The following is a 21,293-nucleotide window of genomic DNA, read 5'->3' as shown; positions in this document are numbered from 1 at the left end:
TCTTACATGGTTCACTGCATGGTGAATCGGTTCTTCATATTGATGGAGAATGTGTTGTATATGGTTCTATATAGCACCAAAAAGGGTTCTATCGCTGTTGTCGGAACAAAACCTCAAATCTCCATTTTTGTCGATTTTCAGTGTTTGACGTAATTTGAAAATGTATGTTGGCCTTTATATTTTGTGTAAATTTCATGAAGGATGGACCAAAATAAATGGCCATAAATTACTTGATGAAAAGTCTGGTTCCATTGACTTACATTGAAAGTAAAGTAGGTTTTTTCCTTCTCCTGAAAAGTCACCATTTTGGAGATACGAGGTTTTCTTCCGACAGCAGTGATATAAAACATGCCATCAAAACAATGGAAAAAAATGTTTTGGTGCTGTTTTTAGAGCCTTTTTCAAAAAGGTTCAACACCATTTTCAGCCATAAACAACACATTCTCCAGTCTGAAGGACTGTTTCACCACGCAAAGACCAGCGCTACTGCACTGCCAACTGCATAGTGTTCATGCAATTACATTGTATTTCTGTCTGTCTGTCTGTCTGTCTGTCTGTCCTGTCTGTCTGTCTCTCTCTGTCTTTATCTGTCTGTCTTTACTTGTCTGTCTGTCTGTCTGTCTTTACTTGTCTGTCTGTCTCTGTCTGTCTGTCTGTCTGTCTGTCTGTCTGTCTATCTTTGTCTGTCTGTCTGTCTGTCTATCTATCTGTCTATCTGTCTATCTGTCTGTCTGTCTGTCTGTCTATCTTTATCTCTCTGTCTGTCTGTCTGTCTTTATCTGTCTGTCTCTTTCTTTTTCTGTCTGTCTGTCTCTGTCTTTGTCTCTGTCTTTATCTCTCTGTCTGTCTGTCTATCTCTGTCTGTCTGTCTCTCTCTGTCTTTGTCTGTCTGTCTGTCTGTCTGTCTTTACTTGTCTATCTATCTATCTATCTATGTATCTATCTGTCTGTCTGGCTGTCTGTCTGTCTGGCTGTCTGGCTGTCTGTCTGGCTGTCTGTCTGTCTGGCTGTCTGTCTGGCTGTCTGTCTCTCTGTCTTTATCTGTCTGTCTCTGTCTTTATCTGTCTCTTAAGGTGAAGAGTAAGAGGTATTTTCAAATTATGTCAAAAACTGAAAAACATGGTGTAAAACATGCTAAATAAAACCATACACAGCACATTCTTGTTTAAAATAACTTGAATGAATTCAAATTTTAAGTTAACATGATTTGTTATTAGGTGTATTACATTCAGGCAGCTTACTAAGTTCAATAACTATAGAATGGAACAGCTTCAGGCCTCCAGCTACAAGATATACAGTCATCTGAACAGCACAGTAAAGTCTCCCGTTATCTTGGAGGAGTGAAATGCATGTAACAGCGTGCCTTCATATATTTACTATGTTGAGTTTGAAGCTTCATTGAAATGACATGATTTTTGCTAAATAAAACAAACTGAAAAAACTCTGAGCTACTACAGCCTTTACAGATAAGAACGTAAACATTTATAAAGTTCTTATCTGTAAAGGCTGTAGTAGCTCAGAGAAGCCGTTTCACTGGGCAAGTTCTCCACCATCTGATCACAAAATGGTCAGAGCTGGACAGCGGCAGTACTGGGGTCACAGCAGTAGTGATTTTCTGCAGTTTATGTTAGACTGTCAGAATGAAATTCCACTGGAGGCTTTTAAAAAGACTAGGCTGACCTCTGCTGACCATCAGTGGTCATTACACTACGATTTGAACAGTCAGTCCTCCTGTCAATCAAATAAGTACAAATATGATCTATATTAGGTAACAAAGTACATAATGCTGTCCTTATGCTCTTTTTAATATAAATAATAAATTTAAATAAATGTATTTAAATAATAAATATAAATAATATCTATTTAATATAAATAACACAAAGTGTAAAACTATTAAAAGTCAACATGTCTATTAAATTGATACGTGTGCATGTATGGTAGTTTTAGTATGTGATATGTATTTTAGCAATAAACACATCAGGTGTTTTATTATTAAGTATAGATTTTATTGATATATATATCTCGCTGCTGTCGGAAGAAAACCTCGTATCTCCAAAGCGGTAACTTTACAGGAGAAAGAAAAAACATGCATCACTTTTTAAGTAAATCAATGGAACAAGATTTTTTTTGGCCGTTGATTTTGGTCCATCCTTCATGAAATTTACACACAATATAAAGGCCAACGTGCTTTTTTAAATTATGTCAAAAACTGACTGCACGTATGCAGGTTTGAGTAGACATAGACTATAAAATCTATTATATCGCTGCAAATTTTGTATCTCCATTTTTGTCATTTTTCAGTTTTTGACATAATTTTAAATTGCCTGTCGCCCTTTAATCTGTGTATAAATTTCATGGTGAATGGACCAAAGGGTCCTCTCTGTGTGGAGTTTGCATGTTCTCCCTGTGTCTGCGTTGGTTTCTTCCGGGTTCTCCGGTTTCCTCCCACAGTCCAAAGACATGCAGTCAGTCCGACCCTGACGGAGAAGCGGCTTAGAAAATGGATGGATGGACCAAAGAAAATGACCCAAAACGACAGACGTCTGGTTCCATTGACTTACATTAAAAGTTTTTAAAATGGTATTAAAATGTTTTTTCCTTCTCCTGTAACGTTACCATGTTGGAGATACGAGGTTTTCTTCTGACAACATTGAAATGCAGAATGTAGCACAATGATATAAGTATTTGCAAAACTTTAGCATCTGTGCTGTTGTGATAATAAGGTCAAAAGTAGGTTAAGGTTAAAGTGTGAGTGTCCACTGTGGTTAATGAGCTTCAGCTCTGGGGAAAAACTATTAGCATGTCTGATTGTGCTGGTTTTGATGGTCCTGGGTCTTCTATCAGAGGGTTGTGTCTGGAAGAGGTGATGTCCAGGATGGACGGGGTGAGCTGGCACACTTCATCACCCTGCTGTCATAGATGTCCTTTGTTGGGCAGTCGTGGGCTGGAGGTTAGGGATCCAGCCTTGTGACCAGAAGGTCGCCGGTTCGATCCCCAGAGCCGACAGCACATGACTGAGGTGTCCTTGAGCAAGACACCTAACCCCCAGCTGCCTCCCGGGCACTGCGGATTGGGCTGCCCACCGCTCCGGGCAAGTGTGCTGCCCCCTAGTGTGTGTGTGATGTTTCACTGCCCAGATGGGTTAAATGCGGAGGTGAAATTTCCCCGTTGTGGGACTAATAAGGGTCACATAATCTTTAATGTCCTGAAGTTTTGGCAGATACATCTGATGATCCTCTCTGCTAACCTGGTTATGTGCTGGAGTTTTGCTTGCGCTTGTGAGGAGGAAGAACCAAACCAGATGGCTATGGATGATGTGAGGATGGACCATAAAGCCCACGATGGTGGTCTCATCTGCAAACATCAGGATCTTCTCAGCTGGTTCCTTAGAGGCAGTAACTGATGTAGAGACTGAAGAGGAGGGGTGAGACCACATAACTACTCTGGGGGTCTGAAATGTTTTCTTAGCTTTATGTATAACCAGGAAGAAGAGAACGTCAAATATAAATTAATATTAGATTACATGCACAGTTTCTCACAAAAGTGAATACACCCTTCACATCTCTGCAAATATTTTATATCTTTTCATGGTGTGAATGGGTTAAATTTGGTGTTTTGGGTACAATTCTCTCTCACTGGCAACTGGATATTCAACATGGCACCCCATGGCAAAGAACTCTCCATAAAGACGCCTGAGCTATAAGAAGACTGCTAACACCCTGAAACTGAGCTATAGCGCAGTGGCCAAGGTCTTACAGTGGTTTTCCAGGACAGGTTCCACTTGGAACAGGCCTCGCCAGGGTCGACCAAAGAAGTTGAGTCCACGTGTTCAGCGTCACGTCCAGAGGTTGGCTTCAAAAAATAGATGCATGAGTGCTGCCAGCATTGCTGCAGAGGTTGAAGAAATGGGAGGTCAGCCTGTCAGTGCTCAGATCATACGCCACACAATGCATCAACTGAGTCTGTATGGCCATCATCCCAGAAGGAAGCCTCTTCTGAAGCTGACGCACAAGAAAGCCCGGAAACAGTTTGCTGAAGACAAGCAGCCCAAGAACATGGATTACTGGAACCATGTCCTGTGGTCTGAAGAGACCAAGATAAACTTGTTTGGCTCAGATGGTGTCCAGCATGTGTGGTGGCGCCCTGGTGAGGAGCACCAAGACAACTGTCTCTTGCCTACAGTCAAGCATGGTGGTGTAAGCTTCGTGGTCTGGAGCTGCATGAGTGCTGCTGGCACTGGTGAGCTGCGGTTCACTGAGGGAAACATGAACTCCGACATGTACTGTGACATTCTGAAGAGGAGCATGATCCCCTCCCTTCAGAAACTGCACCGCATGGCAGTTTTCCGACTTGATAACGATCCGAAACACACGTCCAAGTTGACAGCTGCCTTGCTTGAAGGTAAAGGTGATGGACTGGCCAAGTACGTCTCCAGACCTAAACCCAACTGAGCACCTGTGGGGCGTCCTCAAGTGGAGGGAGGAGGAGCACAAGGTGTCTAACATCCACCAGCTCCGTGATGTCATCATGGAGGAGAGGAAGAGGATTCCAGCAGCAACCTGTGCAGCTCTGGTGAATTCCATGCCCAAGAAGGTTCAGGCAGTGCTAGATAATCATGGTGGTCACACTAAATATTGACACTTTGAGCACAATCTGGACACGTTCACTGTGAGGTGGACTCACTTGTGTTGCGTTGTGTTTAGTTAAGCTGTCATAGTCAGATCTGCTGGAGTCGTTAGCCACACTCTGTAAATGTTTACATTCCCTGTTTATGTACAAACGGATAGAATAAAACTGATTCCATCTCCCTGCTTTCTTTCTGAGTATACAATCACCCACATGTCCGGCTGGACACTGAAGGATAATTGACTGTCGAGCCCTCCTGCTACGCACTTCAGACCAGCTGCCACCACCTGCCTTGGACTAGCTGCCCACCCTACGCTGATGTTCTCATAGACTCCCAGCTATTCCTAATACTAATACTACTGCTATTAATATTAGTAGTATAATAACTCTGTAGGTAGTTTGACCAGAGGAGGACGGGTCCCCCCTGGTGAGCCTGGTTCCTCCCAAGGTTCCTTCCTCAGTTCTGAGGGAGTTTTTCCTTGCCACTGTTGCCCCTGGCTTGCCCACCGGGGGGGTTTCTGTACATTCTTACAGTCCTGTTAAAACTTTGTCTTTTCCGAAATTCTGTGAAGCTGCTTTGTGACAACATCCGTTGTAAAAAGTGCTACAAATAAATTTGATTTGATTTGATTTGACACTGGCAACTGTTTTGACTGGATTTGAATTTGAGTTGAATGACACTTTATGTAATGCAGCTCAAGTGCTACTAAGAACCATGTAGGTTTCATGCAACTAATGTTGCATGTAAGCCAGCCTCACACAGCCATTACTCCTAAGATCCAATCCAGCATTCTTATTTCTTATTGCTGAAAGTGAGGTACAGTGACCCTCAGCACTTTTAGCTCAAGCAGTTATTCCGGGTTTTGTTGAAGATCAACTGAGTACCAGAGAGATTCAAGTGGAAGATCTGATGACATTCTGAACTTGTGTAAAAGCTTCCTTTAAAACAGAGGCTGGTGAAAGTGATCAGCCTTCACGTTTTAACTGCACGTCCACAAGAACACATGCTGCTGCCATGAAAACATCACGTTTACTTTGTTATATGATGTGTTCAAGGCCGAGATGAGATAAAACATATCAGCTATTGAAGAGCTTCCTGTTAAAGAGAGAATTAAAGTTTATAACACAGTTAATGACTAACAAGTGTGCACTATATATGCATCTGAGTCACTACCCCTTAAACATTAGATGTCAAAGAAGCCTGTTAAGGATGAGAGCTGTTTCTCTGCTGGTGCTGCTGTGCTGCAGTTTGTTGGAGGGACAGTCGGTCAGTGTGAACGACATCACTCTGAGTCAATATGAAGGCAGAGAGAACCAGATTCAGGCTGAGGATCCCAGAATTGAAACTCCAGCCACCACCTCCACCCAACAAAGCTGCCAGCCGGACATCCACTCTGTACTGAGAGAGATGAGCGCTGTGCTGGCAGAGCTGAAGGTGGAGCAGAGACACACGACGACTGCAGTGAGCAGCATGGAGAGCAGACTGAGAGCCAGTGAGAGTCAAGTGGAGGAGCTGAGGAAGAAGGTTCAAGGTAAGTCATGAAGTCAAGGTAAGACGGTTCTGTCTTAGTCAAATTCGACCTTAAACAGAGACAAAGTGAATATGTATTACCTGAGACATTAGTTGCTGTGTTTACATCCACACAATAGCCCTAAATATATTATCATATATGAATATATAATTTTTATAGATATGCATGGAGAGCAGACTGAGAGCCAGTGAGAGTCAAATAGAGGAACTCAAGAGGAAGAATGAAGGTAAGTTATTGAACACGATCCTGTCTTAATTACAGATGAAATGAGCTTGTGATATGTGAGAAATTGAGCCCTGTAACCAACAGGAATTTTCTCTTATGTCCAATTTTAAATATTTTTGTTGATTTTTTGTCTGACAGATGAATGAATGTAAACATACAATTCAGCTTTATGCAGAAAACCAATATAATATGTTCATATTCTCTGCCATAATTCTCCACATTCATTATGTGCATCCAGCCGAGAGACATTATATGACTATAACAAACATGTTCTTTGTTGCTCAGAGGAACTGAAAGACTTGAAAACCTCATTCGACAGCCAGGTGGAGAACCTGAAAATGGATTATCAAGGTAAGAATTTCCCATTTTTAACAGAATATCTGAGAGACTTGAGAAGAGACTGTGTATTTAGTGTTTTGTAGCTCTACAGATAAGGAACGTTTTAGCACCACCACTAATACATTTAAACTGAATTATAATTTCTCCACAAATAACCACAATTAATGTGTATAATCAAACTTTACCTTCAGTGGATGAAACGTTGAACTTCTTGTTAATATTGGGTGGGGCCCCCTTCAGCTCAGAGAACAGCACCAGCACATGGGTGGGACTCAACCACCCCAATATTATACTGGCTCGTGCTGATATAAGCGCTTCTTTGACCGTTTACTTTGAAATAAAAATGACCCCTTTGTTTTTGTTTCATTGATTACACTTTAATCCTTTCATCTGTAGCTCAAGCAGTGAATCAGAGTGTCATGGAAGCAAGATTTGGGTCTGAACTGGAGGAAATGAAGACGAAAAATAATGGTAACCATATAAAATGAGTCTTTTTTTCATTGAATTTCCAATTAAAACAGGTGTAAGTATCTGGCTTTGTGCATGAAGACAAAATAGTCCAAACATCTCATCCCACAGTTCCTAAACTGTGTCATTCTGAATGAGGTTTTACCAAAAACCAATGTCAATTCAGTTGAGACATGGACATTATAAGATAAACCATATTCTCTGTCATTCAGAGGAACTGAAAGACCTGAAAAGCTCTTTCAAGATCACAGAAGGCCAAGTGAAGAACCTGGACAAAGAGAATCAAGGTAATTTGCTAAAACGTTTCTCAGAAATGTGAGATGCATACAAATGTGGCAATGTGGATATCACTATACTAAAGATTGAACTTGCTCACTATTGTTCAACAAACAATTTAATATATTATACATATTTAATGTACAATATAACACTGTGCTGTGAGAATTCCTGTTTGAGGTCAACCGTGATTGGACTTTAAAGTGTGTTTATTGGCTTAAATGTCCGTCCAGACTCGGTTCCTCTCTGTCAGACATTGAGTCTCATTCACCAGTGTCTTCATACGTTTGTCCTTAAATGTGTTCTTGAGAGAGGTCCTGAGAAAAAGCCTACGCCTGATTCTTGACGTGTTCTTAAAAAGCAGTACTGTTCTCACCTTTGTGCTCTTGAGTGTGTAGATTCTGTTCTTGCCGAAGAACAACCCCCAGATAAGAAAACGTTGGTTAGTGTCAGAATCTTCATGAAAAGTGCATAAGTGGGTTTTAAGAAGAAACCGTTAAGAACGGTTAGTGAATGAGGCCTGATGTTGACAAGCACAACATTGCTTCAACAAAAAGGCCCTGCGTTCCTCCTCAAAGCCCACGATAAAATTGTCATTGGTCATAGCTAATCTGTAAACATAAACCAGTGTGAAATAAACCTCAAATAGCACAAACAAGGGGGACAAACACAAAAAACCTCATGCTTTATAGTGCTCAGAATGAGCCACCGGTGTTAAACCAAGCAGTGCTGAAAGACCAGCCACCAATATTAGTAGAGTATTCCGAATAAAACAGAGAGATAAGCCCCAATACTGATTAGACAGTAGCTGTACGATGTCTTTGTCACTGGGTCCAGGGCTGCTGCTCCTGAAATCTCTTGGTCAATTTCCCAGATAATAGGAGTGACCAAGCAGGTGGGCTCAACGATGGGCTGAGGCCAAGCACCTGTAGGTTCTGGGTTGTGTACTGTGAATGATGCATCTCACCGATAGTATCTCTATAGGGCAACAGAGCACACCTGGGTCTCCTGATGTACACCAGGTTCTGATGGTCTGTGTGCCTTCTCTCCTCAAGGCCCAGTTTGATGACTAGGAGGTCACTCTTCGATACTGTAATGTTTCTCAATTGTGGAAAGGTTCTCAGAGAAGAAGGCAAGTTCAGAACTTAGGGAGAACTCCTTGATGCCAGGACTGAAGAGCCCCCATTCTCACATTAGAGGCATCCAGCAGTGAAGGGCAGGGATGGATCAGGGTGATGGAGCGTGGGTTGACTTGGTGAATCTTTGCTTGAGAGAGGTGATGCCTCTTCTGCAAACTGGAATAAGCAACAAACAAACAGAATACAGTTCAGAACAAGATGGGCTGAGAAAAGCTTTACAGACGGGCTGGAACAGAACCACATTCAGGTTGATCTGTTTGAAAAACCTGAGCTGAACCTGATATTGTCTGATATTGTGGCTTTGACATGTAATAGATTTGCAACATCAAGTTAATATTAAAACAATGTTTAACATGACCTGATGTCAGTTTTCATATTATGTGACTAACAATGTAAAATCTTTTGTTTGCTGAAGAGAGAAAAGTGGCGTTTTCAGCGTCACTCTCAGCAGGTGGATCTGGTCATACTGGACCATACAGCACTTTATTTCCTCTGGTCTACAAACACATCTTCACCAACATCGGCAATGCTTATAAACCAGCTACAGGTATTATTTGTAAACAATTATATTCTATTATACCACTGCTGTCAGAGGAAAACCTTGTATCTCTATTTTTGTCATTTTTTCAGTTGTTGCCATAATGCCTGTTGCCCTTTACATTGTGTGTTAATTGATAACGATGAATGGACTTAAAGAAACAGCCCAAAATAACTAAGAAAAAAACTCTGGTTCCATTGACCTACATTAAAAGTAAAGTCACCATTCTGGACATACAAGGTTTTCTTCTGACAATGATCATTCATAATTATTTGTTTGCACAGTTTTAATAATACAATACATCGTTTTATAGGATCAGTGACAAATAAGGATTGTCAAAGTTTAAAGAATCATGACATTCATGTTTATTTCATTTGTCCATGTTTCATTTTTAACAAAACATCTGGACTAATAAACCTGTGCGTGCTGTATTTGTTAATAGACAAAAGTACTGTGCTTTTCATGCAACTTCAGTGAGTGAAAGAGCATTTATTAATCATTCATCTGTCAAGAACAAATATATGGTGAATGGAATCAATTTAGTGGGGCTGGACATTCAGGTTAACACTTTGAATTTATGAAGTGGAAATTCTTACACACATTTCAATTCAATGCGCATTCTGTCTCCGCCACCGTGAAACGGTACACTCCTTCGTCCGTTCCTAGATAATAGACAGTTATCGCAAAGAACAAACCTTTTCCTCACATACTGACTGCACAGACACGGGGATTAAATATAAACAAGCACACAAGTGATTTCTCTACAGGAATTTTTTAGTGGGCAGGCTTTTGATTTGGTTGTGGCTTTAATGAAACGATGGCAAGCAAAGGTCAATTTGAGCTAAGAAACCCCCAAAGGGGGTGTGCAATCAGCTGTTTGGGCAGCAAGAGGTGAAACCTCGCTGCCCGTGTGATGCAGGGCAAACCATATGTCATATTTTCACCCATATTTGACCCTTTAACAGGAATTTTCACTGCACCTGTGAGAGGAGTCTACCAGTTCAGATTCCACATCCACGGACAGAGTGGAAGAGCTGTAGCAGTGGAATTACATAAGAATGGACACCACATAGCTGGAACATTCGCTGATCAATCCCAGGGCAGCGTGAGCTCCTCTAACGGAGTTTCACTCTTACTGGAAGTCGGAGACGTCGTCTCTATTAAACTACACCATCATTCATGGGTATTCGATGATTGGTTACATCACAGCACCTTTAGTGGTCACATGCTGTTTTCTGTTTGAGAAGCTCATCTTTTCTCTGGAAAAGAGAAGCGAAGAGAAATTGTGTTTCCATGAATTGTACGTAGATGAAACAGTGTACTCATTATTGTTTATCGTGTATTTTTCTTATTTATTTCTCATTTCCAGCTGTTCTATATCATGATTTTTACTCCCTGATAACAGATTTTTTTTACAGTCTGTTAAGCCAGTTTAACGTGTTCTTCTTGTCCTGTCACTGTCAAAGGAATTCACCTATAATAAACCCTGCCTGTGGTACCACTTTCACTCCTAACCAAGCGCATATTTCTCAGTTGTCATTAATGGTTTTTGACTTCTGAGTAATTCATATCGCCAAGAAACTTGAACTGACTTCATAAAATGGAGTCTGTGATTGAAGTTCCTGCACTTCTGTTATCAGAGAGGTTTTCCACTTTCAGACTATGATGTGATCAAAGTCGGCTCGCGTTGATGCGGCTCTTCGGTTCCACTAATAAACACCTGCGTCACACATGTTCATAAAATAGACATTACAGAGCTGATTTATAGTGTTTGATCAGGTGAACTCAATCATTTGGCAGTACGACGTTCAATGTGATCACATGATGCATTACTGACTGTACGATTGGCTATTTGAGACACTGGCAACCGCTGTGGCCGAGTTTCAAGTGAATTGCAGGACACTTTATATAATGCAACTCATACATAATTCAACCCCTCAATACAAAATCTCCTGTTTTACTTTCATGTTCATTGATCAGGTGAAATCAGATCGTATTGTTGATGTTCAATGTGATCACTTGAGGCATGAATGACATTTTGACCAGCTGCTTGTGACACCATTATTATTTACACTATACATGTTACCGTTAGGCAGTTATAAGTAACCATGGCGTAAACTTTCATTGTTATGCAGACGATACTCAACTGTACATATCAGCCAAACCTGATGACCAATACAGGTTAAAGAAAATAGAGGACTGTGTAAAAGACGTGAAAGGCTGGATGTCACAGAACTTCCTCCTATTAAAACAAATAGATTTGATTTGACACTGGCAACTATTTTGACCGGATTTTAAGTGAGTTGAATGACACTTTATGTAATGCAGCTCAAGAGCTACTAAGTACCATGTAGGTTTCATGCAACTAATGTTGCATGTAAGCCAGCCTCACACAGCCATTACTCCTAAGATCCAATCCAGCGTTAACAGTGGAGCTTCAGAGAACTGTGTAGAATCTTATTTCTTATTGCTGAAAGTGAGATGCAGTGACCTTCAGTGATGTTTTATTTTATGAGCACTTTTAGCTCAAGCAGTTATTCCGGGTTTTGTTGAAGATCAACTGAGTACCAGAGAGATTCAAGTGGAAGATCTGATGAAATTCTGAACTTGTGTAAAAGCTTCCTGTAACACAGATGCTGGTGAAAGTGATCAGCCTTCACGTTTTAACTGCACGTCCACAAGAACACATGCTGCTGCCATGAAAACATCACGTTTACTTTGTTATATGATGTGTTCAAGGCCGAGATGAGATAAAACATATCAGCTATTGAAGAGCTTCCTGTTAAAGAGAGAATTAAAGTTTATAACACAGTTAATGACTAACAAGTGTGCACTATATATGCATCTGAGTCACTACCCCTTAAACATTAGATGTCAAAGAAGCCTGTTAAGGATGAGAGCTGTTTCTCTGCTGGTGCTGCTGTGCTGCAGTTTGTTGGAGGGACAGTCGGTCAGTGTGAACGACATCACTCTGAGTCAATATGAAGGCAGAGAGAACCAGATTCAGGCTGAGGATCCCAGAATTGAAACTCCAGCCACCACCTCCACCCAACAAAGCTGCCAGCCGGACATCCACTCTGTACTGAGAGAGATGAGCGCTGTGCTGGCAGAGCTGAAGGTGGAGCAGAGACACACGACGACTGCAGTGAGCAGCATGGAGAGCAGACTGAGAGCCAGTGAGAGTCAAGTGGAGGAGCTGAGGAGGAAGGTGGAGGAGGACAGTCAGTTAATTCAATGTGAGTCATGAAACAAATCTGTCTTTGTCAAATTATAACTTAATTGGTGAGAAGGTTAACATGATATGAGAGATTAGTTTGAAATACGTTACTATGCTGACATGCAGACAGCCTGACTACATCCTTAGTCTAAGACAGGGGTGGAGAGCTCTGGTCTTAAAGGGCCGATTCCAGCACACACACACTCACACACACACACTTCCTCTTCACCCTCAGGGTCATCGGGCGGAAGGCAGGATACACCCTGGACAGGTTGCCAGTCCATCGCAGGGACACACACAATCACCGATTCCAGCACAGTTTGATGATTTGATTGCTTAAACAAACCTGATTGGGTCACAGCAGAAACATCAGCAAACTGTGCTGGACTCTGGCCCTCAGTTCCCCACAGCTGGTCTAAGACATGGGACCAAACTATGATGTTTACATGAGTTCTATTTGTTTGTACTGCATTCACACTTTATTCCTCTGTGTTCATCTGTAGCTCAAGCAGTGAATCAGAGTGCCATGGAGGCCAGATTTGGGACTGAACTGGAGGAACTGAAAACCAAAAATAACGGTAAACGTCTACGACTGATTTGATTATAAATAGATATGAATATTGACTTATGTTTCATGTTTTCCTGTCATGAATTTCCAGTTGAGATTTATTAAAGTGGACAGTCATTAGGCTTTTCACACAAAGAACCGCCTGATGATTCTCAGAAATGTTCAGTATTGACCAGCGATGTCCGTTAATGTGTTTATTCGTTTAGTGTTGATTTGGGATGTTTAATGGAAATAAATCTGCTTTCATCATGATATGAATGACTAACTGATGTACTGTGTGCTTTTGTTATGGAAAGACTTTGACAGCCAAGTGGAGAAGCTGAAAAAGGAGAATCAAGGTAATGCTTTTTTTTTTTTAATATAATATTTGAAAAATTTGTAGAGAAAGGCTTTTTGTGCATACAGATACGGCAAAAGTATCTAGGGACGTCTTTCTGATACTGCACTGTCCTCAGCATCATCAGTTCATCGGCGCACAGACTCACCATGGGGTCAGTTATTCCAGTTATTCTGGCTCATGCTGACCCCAGTATTCAGTGTTGAGTTGGCTAGTTGATTTTTAGTCCAAGCCGTTTCACTGACCTGTTGGATCGAGATCCTGACAGGCTGCTGAATTCATTATCATGTAGTCCTGGAGCCACTGCACTATAGAGCTTTATACTGTGCAGATGAACCTGACTGACATTTTCTACACGTTATAGCGATCGTGCCTCTGTTGGACTCCATCACGATCAGTGTGCCCCATTTTAATTCATTTCAATTGGTAATAACCACTCATGGCTCTACCTGCCAACTGCTACTTAAGTTCTTAATGTTGGGTAAGGGAGCGGAGGTGTAGCATGATGGGCCTTGTTCAAACTGCCAGCCCAAATCCAATGTTTGCCATTTCCAGGTATTCATATTGATTTTTGATCAATCTGGACAGCAGAAACGCATTAAATCAGATTTTTGCAAGCTTGTGTAGAAAAGTGAGATCAAATTCTGAACCTCTTTATTCAGTCGGCAGCCGTGACGGTGGAACGACGAAACCAACTGAAATTAGCAGCAGACAAATACAGTTCAGAACAAGATGGGCAGTGAAAAGCTTTACAGACGCACTGAAACAGAACCACGCTCAGGTTAATCTGACAAACCTGAGATGAACCTGATATTCATTTATTTTTTTGGTTGAAAGAAAAATCACAAAGTATTTACACTGTTTGACTAAAAGTGTCAAATATTCTGTTTATTAAAGAGAGAAAAGTGGCGTTTTCAGCGTCGCTCTCAGCAGGTGAAGCTGGTCATATTGGACCATACAGCACTTTATTTCCTCTGGTCTACAGACACGTCTTCACCAACATCGGCAATGCTTACAACCCAGCTACAGGTAAAATGTTTCTAAACCATTCTATGTACAGTATAGCAATTTACAATTATTTATTGCATTATATAATAGAGTAATACATATTTACAAATAAACAATACATAACAATTAAAGAGGGTTAAAGTGCTAGAATTTGCTAAAATTAATGTAGCGATTACATTCATGTTGATTTGTCCATGTTTATTTTTTTACAAAGTATCTCACAAAAGTGAGTGCACTCCTCACATTTCTGCAAATATTTTATAATATCTTTTCATGGGACGACACTATAGAAATGAAACTTGGACATAATTTAAAGTAGTGCAGCTTGTATAGCAGTGCAGATTTACTGTCCTCTGAAAAGAACAACACACAGCCACTAATGTCTAAATAGCTGGCAACACAAGTGAGTCCACCTCACAGTAAACGTGTCCACATTGTGCCCAATTGTGTCGTCGTCCCTCTCTGGTGTCGTGTGACTCATTATAGTTACAAGGTTCCAGGTGTGAATGGGGAGCAGGGCTGTTAAATTTGGTGTTTTGGGTACAATTCGCTCACACTGGCCACTGGATATTCAACACGGCATCTCATGGCTAAGAATCTCTGAGGATGTGAGAAATAGAATTATTGCTCTCCACAAAGACACCTAGGCTATAAGAAGACTGCTAACACCCTGAAACTGAGCTACAGCACGGTGGCCAAAGTCATACAGCGGTTTTCCAGGACAGGTTTCACTCGGAACAGGCCTCGCCAAGTTGAGTCCACGTGCTCAGCGTCACGTCCAGAGGTTGGCTTCAAAAAATAGATGCATGAGTGCTGCCAGCATTGAATGTTGAAGAAGTGGGAGGTCAGCCTGTCAATGCTCAGATCATACGCCGCACAAGGCATCAACTGAGTGTGCATGGTCATCATCCCAGAAGGAAGCCTCTTCTGAAGCTGACGCACAAGAAAGCCCAGAAACAGTTTGCTGAAGTAAAGCAGTCCAAGAACATGGATTACTGGAACCATGTCCTGTGGTCTGAACAGACCAAGATAGACTTGCTTGGCTCAGATGGTGTCCAGCATGTGTGGTGGCGCCCTGGTGAGGAGTACCAGGACAACTGTCTCTTGCCTACAGTCAAGCATGGCGGTGGTAGCATCATGGTCTGGAGCCGCATGAGTGCTGCCGGCACTGGTGAGCTGCGGTTCATTGAGGGAAACATGGACTCTGACATGTACTGTGACATTCTGAAGAGGAGCATGATCCCCTCCCTTCAGAAACTGCACCGCATGGCAGTTTTCCGACTTGATAACGATCCGAAACACACGTCCAAGTTGACAGCTGCCTTGCTTGAAGGTAAAGGTGATGGACTGGCCAAGTACGTCTCCAGACCTAAACCCAACTGAGCACCTGTGGGGCATCCTCAAGTGGAGGGAGGAGGAGCGAAAGGTGTCTAACATCCACCAGCTCCGTGATGTCATCATGGAGGAGTGGAAGAGGATTCCAGCAGCAACCTGTGCAGCTCTGGTGAATTCCATGCCCAAGAAGGTTCAGGCAGTGCTAGATAATAATGGTGGTCACACTAAATATCGACACACTGAGCACAATCTGGACACGTTCACTGTGAGGTGGACTCACTTGTGTTGCCAGCTGAGTTGAGTTCTTTTCAGAGGACAGTGAATCTGCACTGCAATACAAGCTGCACACTGATCACTTTAAGTTATATCAGAGTTTCATTTCTATAGTGTCGTCCGATTAAAAGATATAATATATATATATATATATATATATATATATATATATATATATATATATATATATATATATATATATATATATATATATATATATATATATATATATATATATATATATATATATATATCCACACACTGCTCAAAAAAAATAAAGGGAACACTCAGATAACACATCCTAGATCTGAATGAATGAAATATTCTCATTGAACACTTTGTTCTGTACAAAGTTGAATGTGCTGACAACAAAATCACAAAAATCATCAATGGAAATCAAACTTATTAACCAATGGAGGCCTGGATTTGGAGTCACAGACAAAATTAAAGTGGAAAAACACACGACAGGCTGATCCAACTTTGATGTGATGTCCTTAAAACAAGTCAAAATGAGGCTCAGTATTGTGTGTAGCCTCCACGTGCCTGTATGACCTCCCTACAACGCCTGGGCAGCTCCTGATGAGGTGGCGGATGGTCTCCTGAGGGATCTCCTCCCAGACCTGGACTAAAGCATCCACCAACTCCTGGACAGTCTGTGGTGCAACGTGCTGTTGGTGGATGGAGCGAGACATGATGTCCCAGATGTGCTCAATCGGATTCAGGTCTGGGGAACGGGCGGGCCGGTCCAGAGCTTCAATGCCTTCATCTTGCAGGAACTGCTGACACACTCCAGCCACATGAGGTCTAGCACTGTCCTGCATTAGGAGGAACCCAGGGCCAACCGCACCATCATATGGTCTCACAAGGGGTCTGAGGATCTCATCTCGGTACCTAAAGGCAGTCAGGCTACCTCTGGCGAGCACATGGAGGGCTGTGCGGCCCTCCAAAGAAATGCCACCCCACACCATTACTGACCCACTGCCAAGCCGGTCATGCTGAAGGATGTTGCGGGCAGCAGATCGTTCTCCACGGCGTCTCCAGACTCTGTCACGTCTGTCACATGTGCTCAGTGTGAACCTGCTTTCATCTGTGAAGATCACAGGGTGCCAGTGGCGAATTTGCCAATCCTGGTGTTCTCTGGCAAATGCCAAGCGTCCTGCACGGTGTTGGGCTGTCCACATCTGTGGCCTGCTGGAGGTCATTCTGCAGGGCTCTGGCAGTGCTCCTCCTGTTCCTCCTTGCACAAAGGCGGAGGTAGCTGTCCTGCTGCTGAGTTGTTGCAACCTACAGCCTCCTCCACGTCTCCTGGTGTACTGGCCTGTCTCCTGGTAGCGCCTCCGGCCTCTGGACGCTACGCTGTCAGACACAGCAAACCTTCTTGCCACAGCTCGCATTGATGTGCCATCCTGGATGAGCTGCACTACCTAAGCCACTTGTGTGGGTTGTAGAGTCCGTCTCCTGCTACCACGAGTGTGAAAGACCACCAACATTCAAAAGTGACCAAAACATCAGCCAGAAAGCAGAAAGGTACTGAGAAGTGGTCTGTGGTCCCACCTGCAGTACCACTCCTTTATTGAGTGCGTCTCGCTAATTGACAATAATCTCCACCTGTTGTCTGTTCAATTTGCACAACAGCTGTGAAATTGATTGTCAGTGTTGCTTCCTAAGTGGACAGTTTGATTTCACAGACGTTTGATTTACTTGGAGTTATTTTGTGTTGTTTAAGTGTTCCCTTTATTTTTTTGAGCAGTGTATATATAAAGCAAAACTAATTAAATTAATTTGCATTGCGTCTGAAGGTGTTGACAAAAATCCAGTACTAATATGAGAAACAGAATTACTAGAAAAAACGATATAACCAGGAAACTGCAGATATATATATATATATTTTTTATGAAAACCTATTTTATTCCATTTGCCAAATATCACTGATATGTATATGATTCATGTATAATTTATCATTTATATATACTTTAAGATCAGATGGCCGCTGACGTTAGATATTTGCTTTTGTGTGTCGTCGTCAATCACATGACAAACTAATGTAAACATGTAAACTTCGAAGTAAAATGAACAGAGTTAGGGGGTGATTCTTCCTCCATTCCCAACATACATGTTACACTATTTTTGCTAATATTTTATCTTTCAACAGGAATTTTCACTGCACCTGTGAGAGGAGTCTACCAGTTCAGCTTCTCCACACATGGAGGGGGTGGAAGAGCTGTACATGTGCTCTTACATAAGAATGGACATCACGTAGCTGCAGTACATTCTTTTCAAGACCGGCACAACGTGAATTCTTCTAACGGAGTGTCTCTGTTACTGGAAGTAGGAGACGTCGTCTGTATTAAACTTGGAGCTAATGCATGGATATATGATGATGGGGTTCATTATAGCATCTTCAGTGGTCAAATGCTGTTTTCTGTTTGAGCAGCTCATTATTAAATGTTGATGCAACAAGAGTGTAGAAAATTTACTTTCTCTTTTCCAGCCGCTTTATACGCTGATTTTTAGTGACTAACAACAGAATGTAATTTTTACAAAATATTTTTAGCCAGTGCACCATGCGCTTCTTGTTATGGCCAAAGGCAAAACTGGAATTCACACAAGCGGGATATGTTCAATTAAACGTTACATTGTTTATATAATAATTTTCACTTTTGCCAAGGCGCATCATTTCTTTTAAAAAGTTTTATTTAGCAGTTTTTGATCTCTGAGTACTTCTTATTACTATGAAACGTGAACTGACTTAATAAAATTCAGTTAGTAAGCTGTAAAACGTGATGTTGTGGTGGATTATGCTGACCAAGAATGCACAAGTTCAAAAGGAGCTGATAGAAGTTCCTGCACTTCTGTTATCAGAGAGATTTTCCACTTCCAGACTATCATGTGATCAAAGTCGGCTCGTGTTGATGCGGCTCTTCGGTTCCACTAATAAGCACCTGCGTCACACATGTTCATAAAAAAAGACACCACAGATTTATAATGATATCAGTTCACTATTAACACAGAACAACTTCCTACCGGCCACAGTAGTTTTCAGTATCACACCTTGTTTAATGAAGCAAGTTGAGTCGTCTGTCTATAAACAGGTAAAAGAATAAAATGTTCAAGACTGTGGCCTCCAGGACTGGAGCTGTGCGCCGCTGCGTTAATGGTGTGACTATCACTCATAAACGCACTTCTAACACTGTGACCCAGCAAAACCACACTGATAAAAAGGATAAAAATCCTTACATGGCTTTTCTTGAGTTCACTCAACTTGAGGACACAAGATTTTACACAATTCAAACATCTTAGCTGAGTCAAATCTCTCTTCATTTTTTTGGTTCTGCATCTCAGTTCTGTGAATAAAATGAACTCGTTTATGCTCAACTTCCCCACCAACCAGAACTCTTTCCAACACACAATCCTACTAGATGTCTTTTCTTCTTAGGTACAAACTTATGAGTGGCTATGGCATCACTGGGGCTCAAACTCACAACCTCCTGCAACCCCAGGAACACATGAAGTGTCCATATCTGTCCATATCCAGAAGCCCAAGAGGAAAATATGCCAGGTCGCGGGGGCAGCAGTCTAAGCAAAGAGGTCCAGGCGTCCCTCTCCCCCGCCACCTCCTCCAGCTCTTCTGGAGGAATACCAAGGCGTTCCCAAGACAGTCAAGAGATATAATCCCTCCAACATGTCCTGGGTCTTCCCCGAGGTCCCCTCCCCGTCGGACATGTCCAGAGGCCATCCTTGCCAGATACCCGACCCACCTCAACTAGCTTCTCTCAACGTGGAGGAGCAGCAGCTCTGCTCCGAGCCTCTCCCGAATCACCGATCTTCTCACCCTATCTCTAAGGGAGAGCCCGGCGACCCTGTGGAGAAAGCTCATTTCCACTCCAAGCCATCAAAATTAGTGTGAAAATTCCTCCAAATGACACATTTTTTTTTAACCTGTCATGTCTGGCAATTTTTGCAATCGGAACGGTAATCCGAATGCACTGATGTTTGTTTTCACAAGAACAGCTCTATAGGTTACTAAAGCCTATTCTTGTCAATGTTTGTATTTTATTTGTTTGGCCAGGCCTGACAGGCAATAAAGGAGAGAAAAAGAGGACAGGAAAGAAAGAGAAGAAGGGAGGAAAAAAAATCATAATAATCATAATAATAATAATAATAATAATCATTTAAAAATAAATAAATAAAAATAAAAGAAACAAAAAAAAAAAAAGAGAAAAAAATAAAATAAGTGAAAGGAGAGCGGATCACCTGTCCTGTGGAAAGTCTCAGTCGCAGCGAGCGCGCTCGGTGCAGGAAGACAGAACCACTCTCTTAATCAATCAAAGAGTTTATTAAGTCTTCTGCACAAACACGTCCTGCCCTGTTGCGTACAAGCAAACAGGGTGGACCCAAATAAGTTGTCTAACAGTCATGAAATGCTAGGCTGACACTCACGGACCACCGGAACTGCCCAAGGGAGGGGGGCTTCTGCTCTGTGTACGATAATCTTACCTACAAAAGAGAACAAATGGTTCTGGACAGAATGTTGTCCCGATAAGAGGAGCAAGTTGTTTGTGCAAACTGCCAAGGACAGTAGCTATGCTTGCTGCAAAGTCTGCTTAGAGCAGAGTTAGAGCAGAGTTAACCCTTTCAATAAGTAAATAAACAGACAACTATATAAACAAAAAAAGAGAAAAAAATATATATAGATATACATACATACATACACATATTCACATATCTATACATATGCACATATGCATATACACCCACACACCACACACAATTCTAGTGTTTGCAGCAATGTGTATATGTGTGTATACGCGTCCACGTGTCGTGTCATGGAATGTACTCAATAATGAGGGCAAGAAGCCACAACCATGCCCCCGTGGTCCAGAGACAGATAGGGAAGGACCCGGGGGACCCGGACCATCCACAGCCCATTAGGAACTCAGGAGACCTTAGGCCACACGCTCCGACGGCCACACCCCAGAGGACGAAGAACGGAGGCCCCAGACGGAGCGCCCACAGACAAAGGGCAAGAGACCAGAGAGCCAGAGGCAATGAGCATCCCACCCCCCGGCAGGCCGACATCCCCGGCATGAGCCGAGCATGCAGCGCCCGAGACCGGCCCGACCCCCGGCAGGACCCCCCCCACGCCAAAGAGGCCCAAACCACCCCCAGGACACAACCGCCAAGGGAGCAGGGCAGGGACCACGCCAAGATGTCCAGCCACGCACCCAGGGACCCACAGGCACGGGGGGGGGGGGCGGAGTCGGAGAGCAGCGGGGAGCGGTGGGGAGGGGTAACTCTTGCTCACCACCATATACCACAGATGTCCAGGCTCAGCGAGTCATAGACCCAGGCCCAGCTGTCCACACACACGTGCTCACATGCACCCACCCACACCCACGCCCACACATCCCA

At 42.4% G+C, this 21,293-nt stretch overlaps 2 protein-coding genes across 3 annotated transcripts in view; both read left to right on the top strand.

Annotated features, from left to right (window-relative positions):
- Window positions 1-6,034: 6,034 nt before the first annotated feature.
- Window positions 6,035-10,619, top strand: LOC119262362 (cerebellin-2-like). Its single transcript, XM_037533888.1, has 7 exons — window positions 6,035-6,158; window positions 6,318-6,384; window positions 6,669-6,734; window positions 7,119-7,193; window positions 7,403-7,477; window positions 9,021-9,152; window positions 10,109-10,619. Exons 2-7 carry the CDS (start codon window positions 6,324-6,326, stop codon window positions 10,384-10,386), a joined length of 687 nt encoding a protein of 228 aa, XP_037389785.1. The 5' UTR covers window positions 6,035-6,158; window positions 6,318-6,323; the 3' UTR covers window positions 10,387-10,619.
- Window positions 10,620-12,027: 1,408 nt separating this feature from the next.
- Window positions 12,028-21,293, top strand: part of LOC108434221 (multimerin-2-like) — a 38,690-nt gene continuing 29,424 nt past the window's right edge. The window contains exons 1-5 of one of the 2 annotated variants that reach the window (XM_037533886.1): window positions 12,028-12,379; window positions 12,864-12,938; window positions 13,225-13,266; window positions 14,163-14,294; window positions 18,034-18,644. In XM_037533886.1, coding sequence (XP_037389783.1) covers window positions 12,037-12,379; window positions 12,864-12,938; window positions 13,225-13,266; window positions 14,163-14,294; window positions 18,034-18,311 — 870 coding nt within the window. In that variant the 5' untranslated portion in view covers window positions 12,028-12,036 and the 3' untranslated portion in view covers window positions 18,312-18,644. Of the gene's footprint in view, window positions 12,380-12,863; window positions 12,939-13,224; window positions 13,267-14,162; window positions 14,295-18,033; window positions 18,645-21,293 lie in introns of those variants that run through there. The other variant, XM_037533887.1, reaches the window with a different exon arrangement.

Source organism: Pygocentrus nattereri, chromosome 24 (assembly GCF_015220715.1).
Source record: "Pygocentrus nattereri isolate fPygNat1 chromosome 24, fPygNat1.pri, whole genome shotgun sequence".
NCBI lineage: Eukaryota > Metazoa > Chordata > Actinopteri > Characiformes > Serrasalmidae > Pygocentrus > Pygocentrus nattereri.
The sequence above is the reverse complement of the archived record's forward strand: the minus strand, read 5'-3'. Positions and strand labels throughout refer to the sequence as shown.

Coding starts and splice junctions, on each gene's coding strand:
- LOC119262362 (XM_037533888.1), top strand. CDS start 6,324: ATGGAGAGCAGACTGAGAGCCAGTGAGAGTCAAATAGAGGAACTCAAG. Junction 7,194..7,402: donor AATGAAGACGAAAAATAATG/GTAACCATATAA, acceptor TCTGTCATTCAG/AGGAACTGAAAGACCTGAAA. Junction 9,153..10,108: donor TGCTTATAAACCAGCTACAG/GTATTATTTGTA, acceptor ACCCTTTAACAG/GAATTTTCACTGCACCTGTG.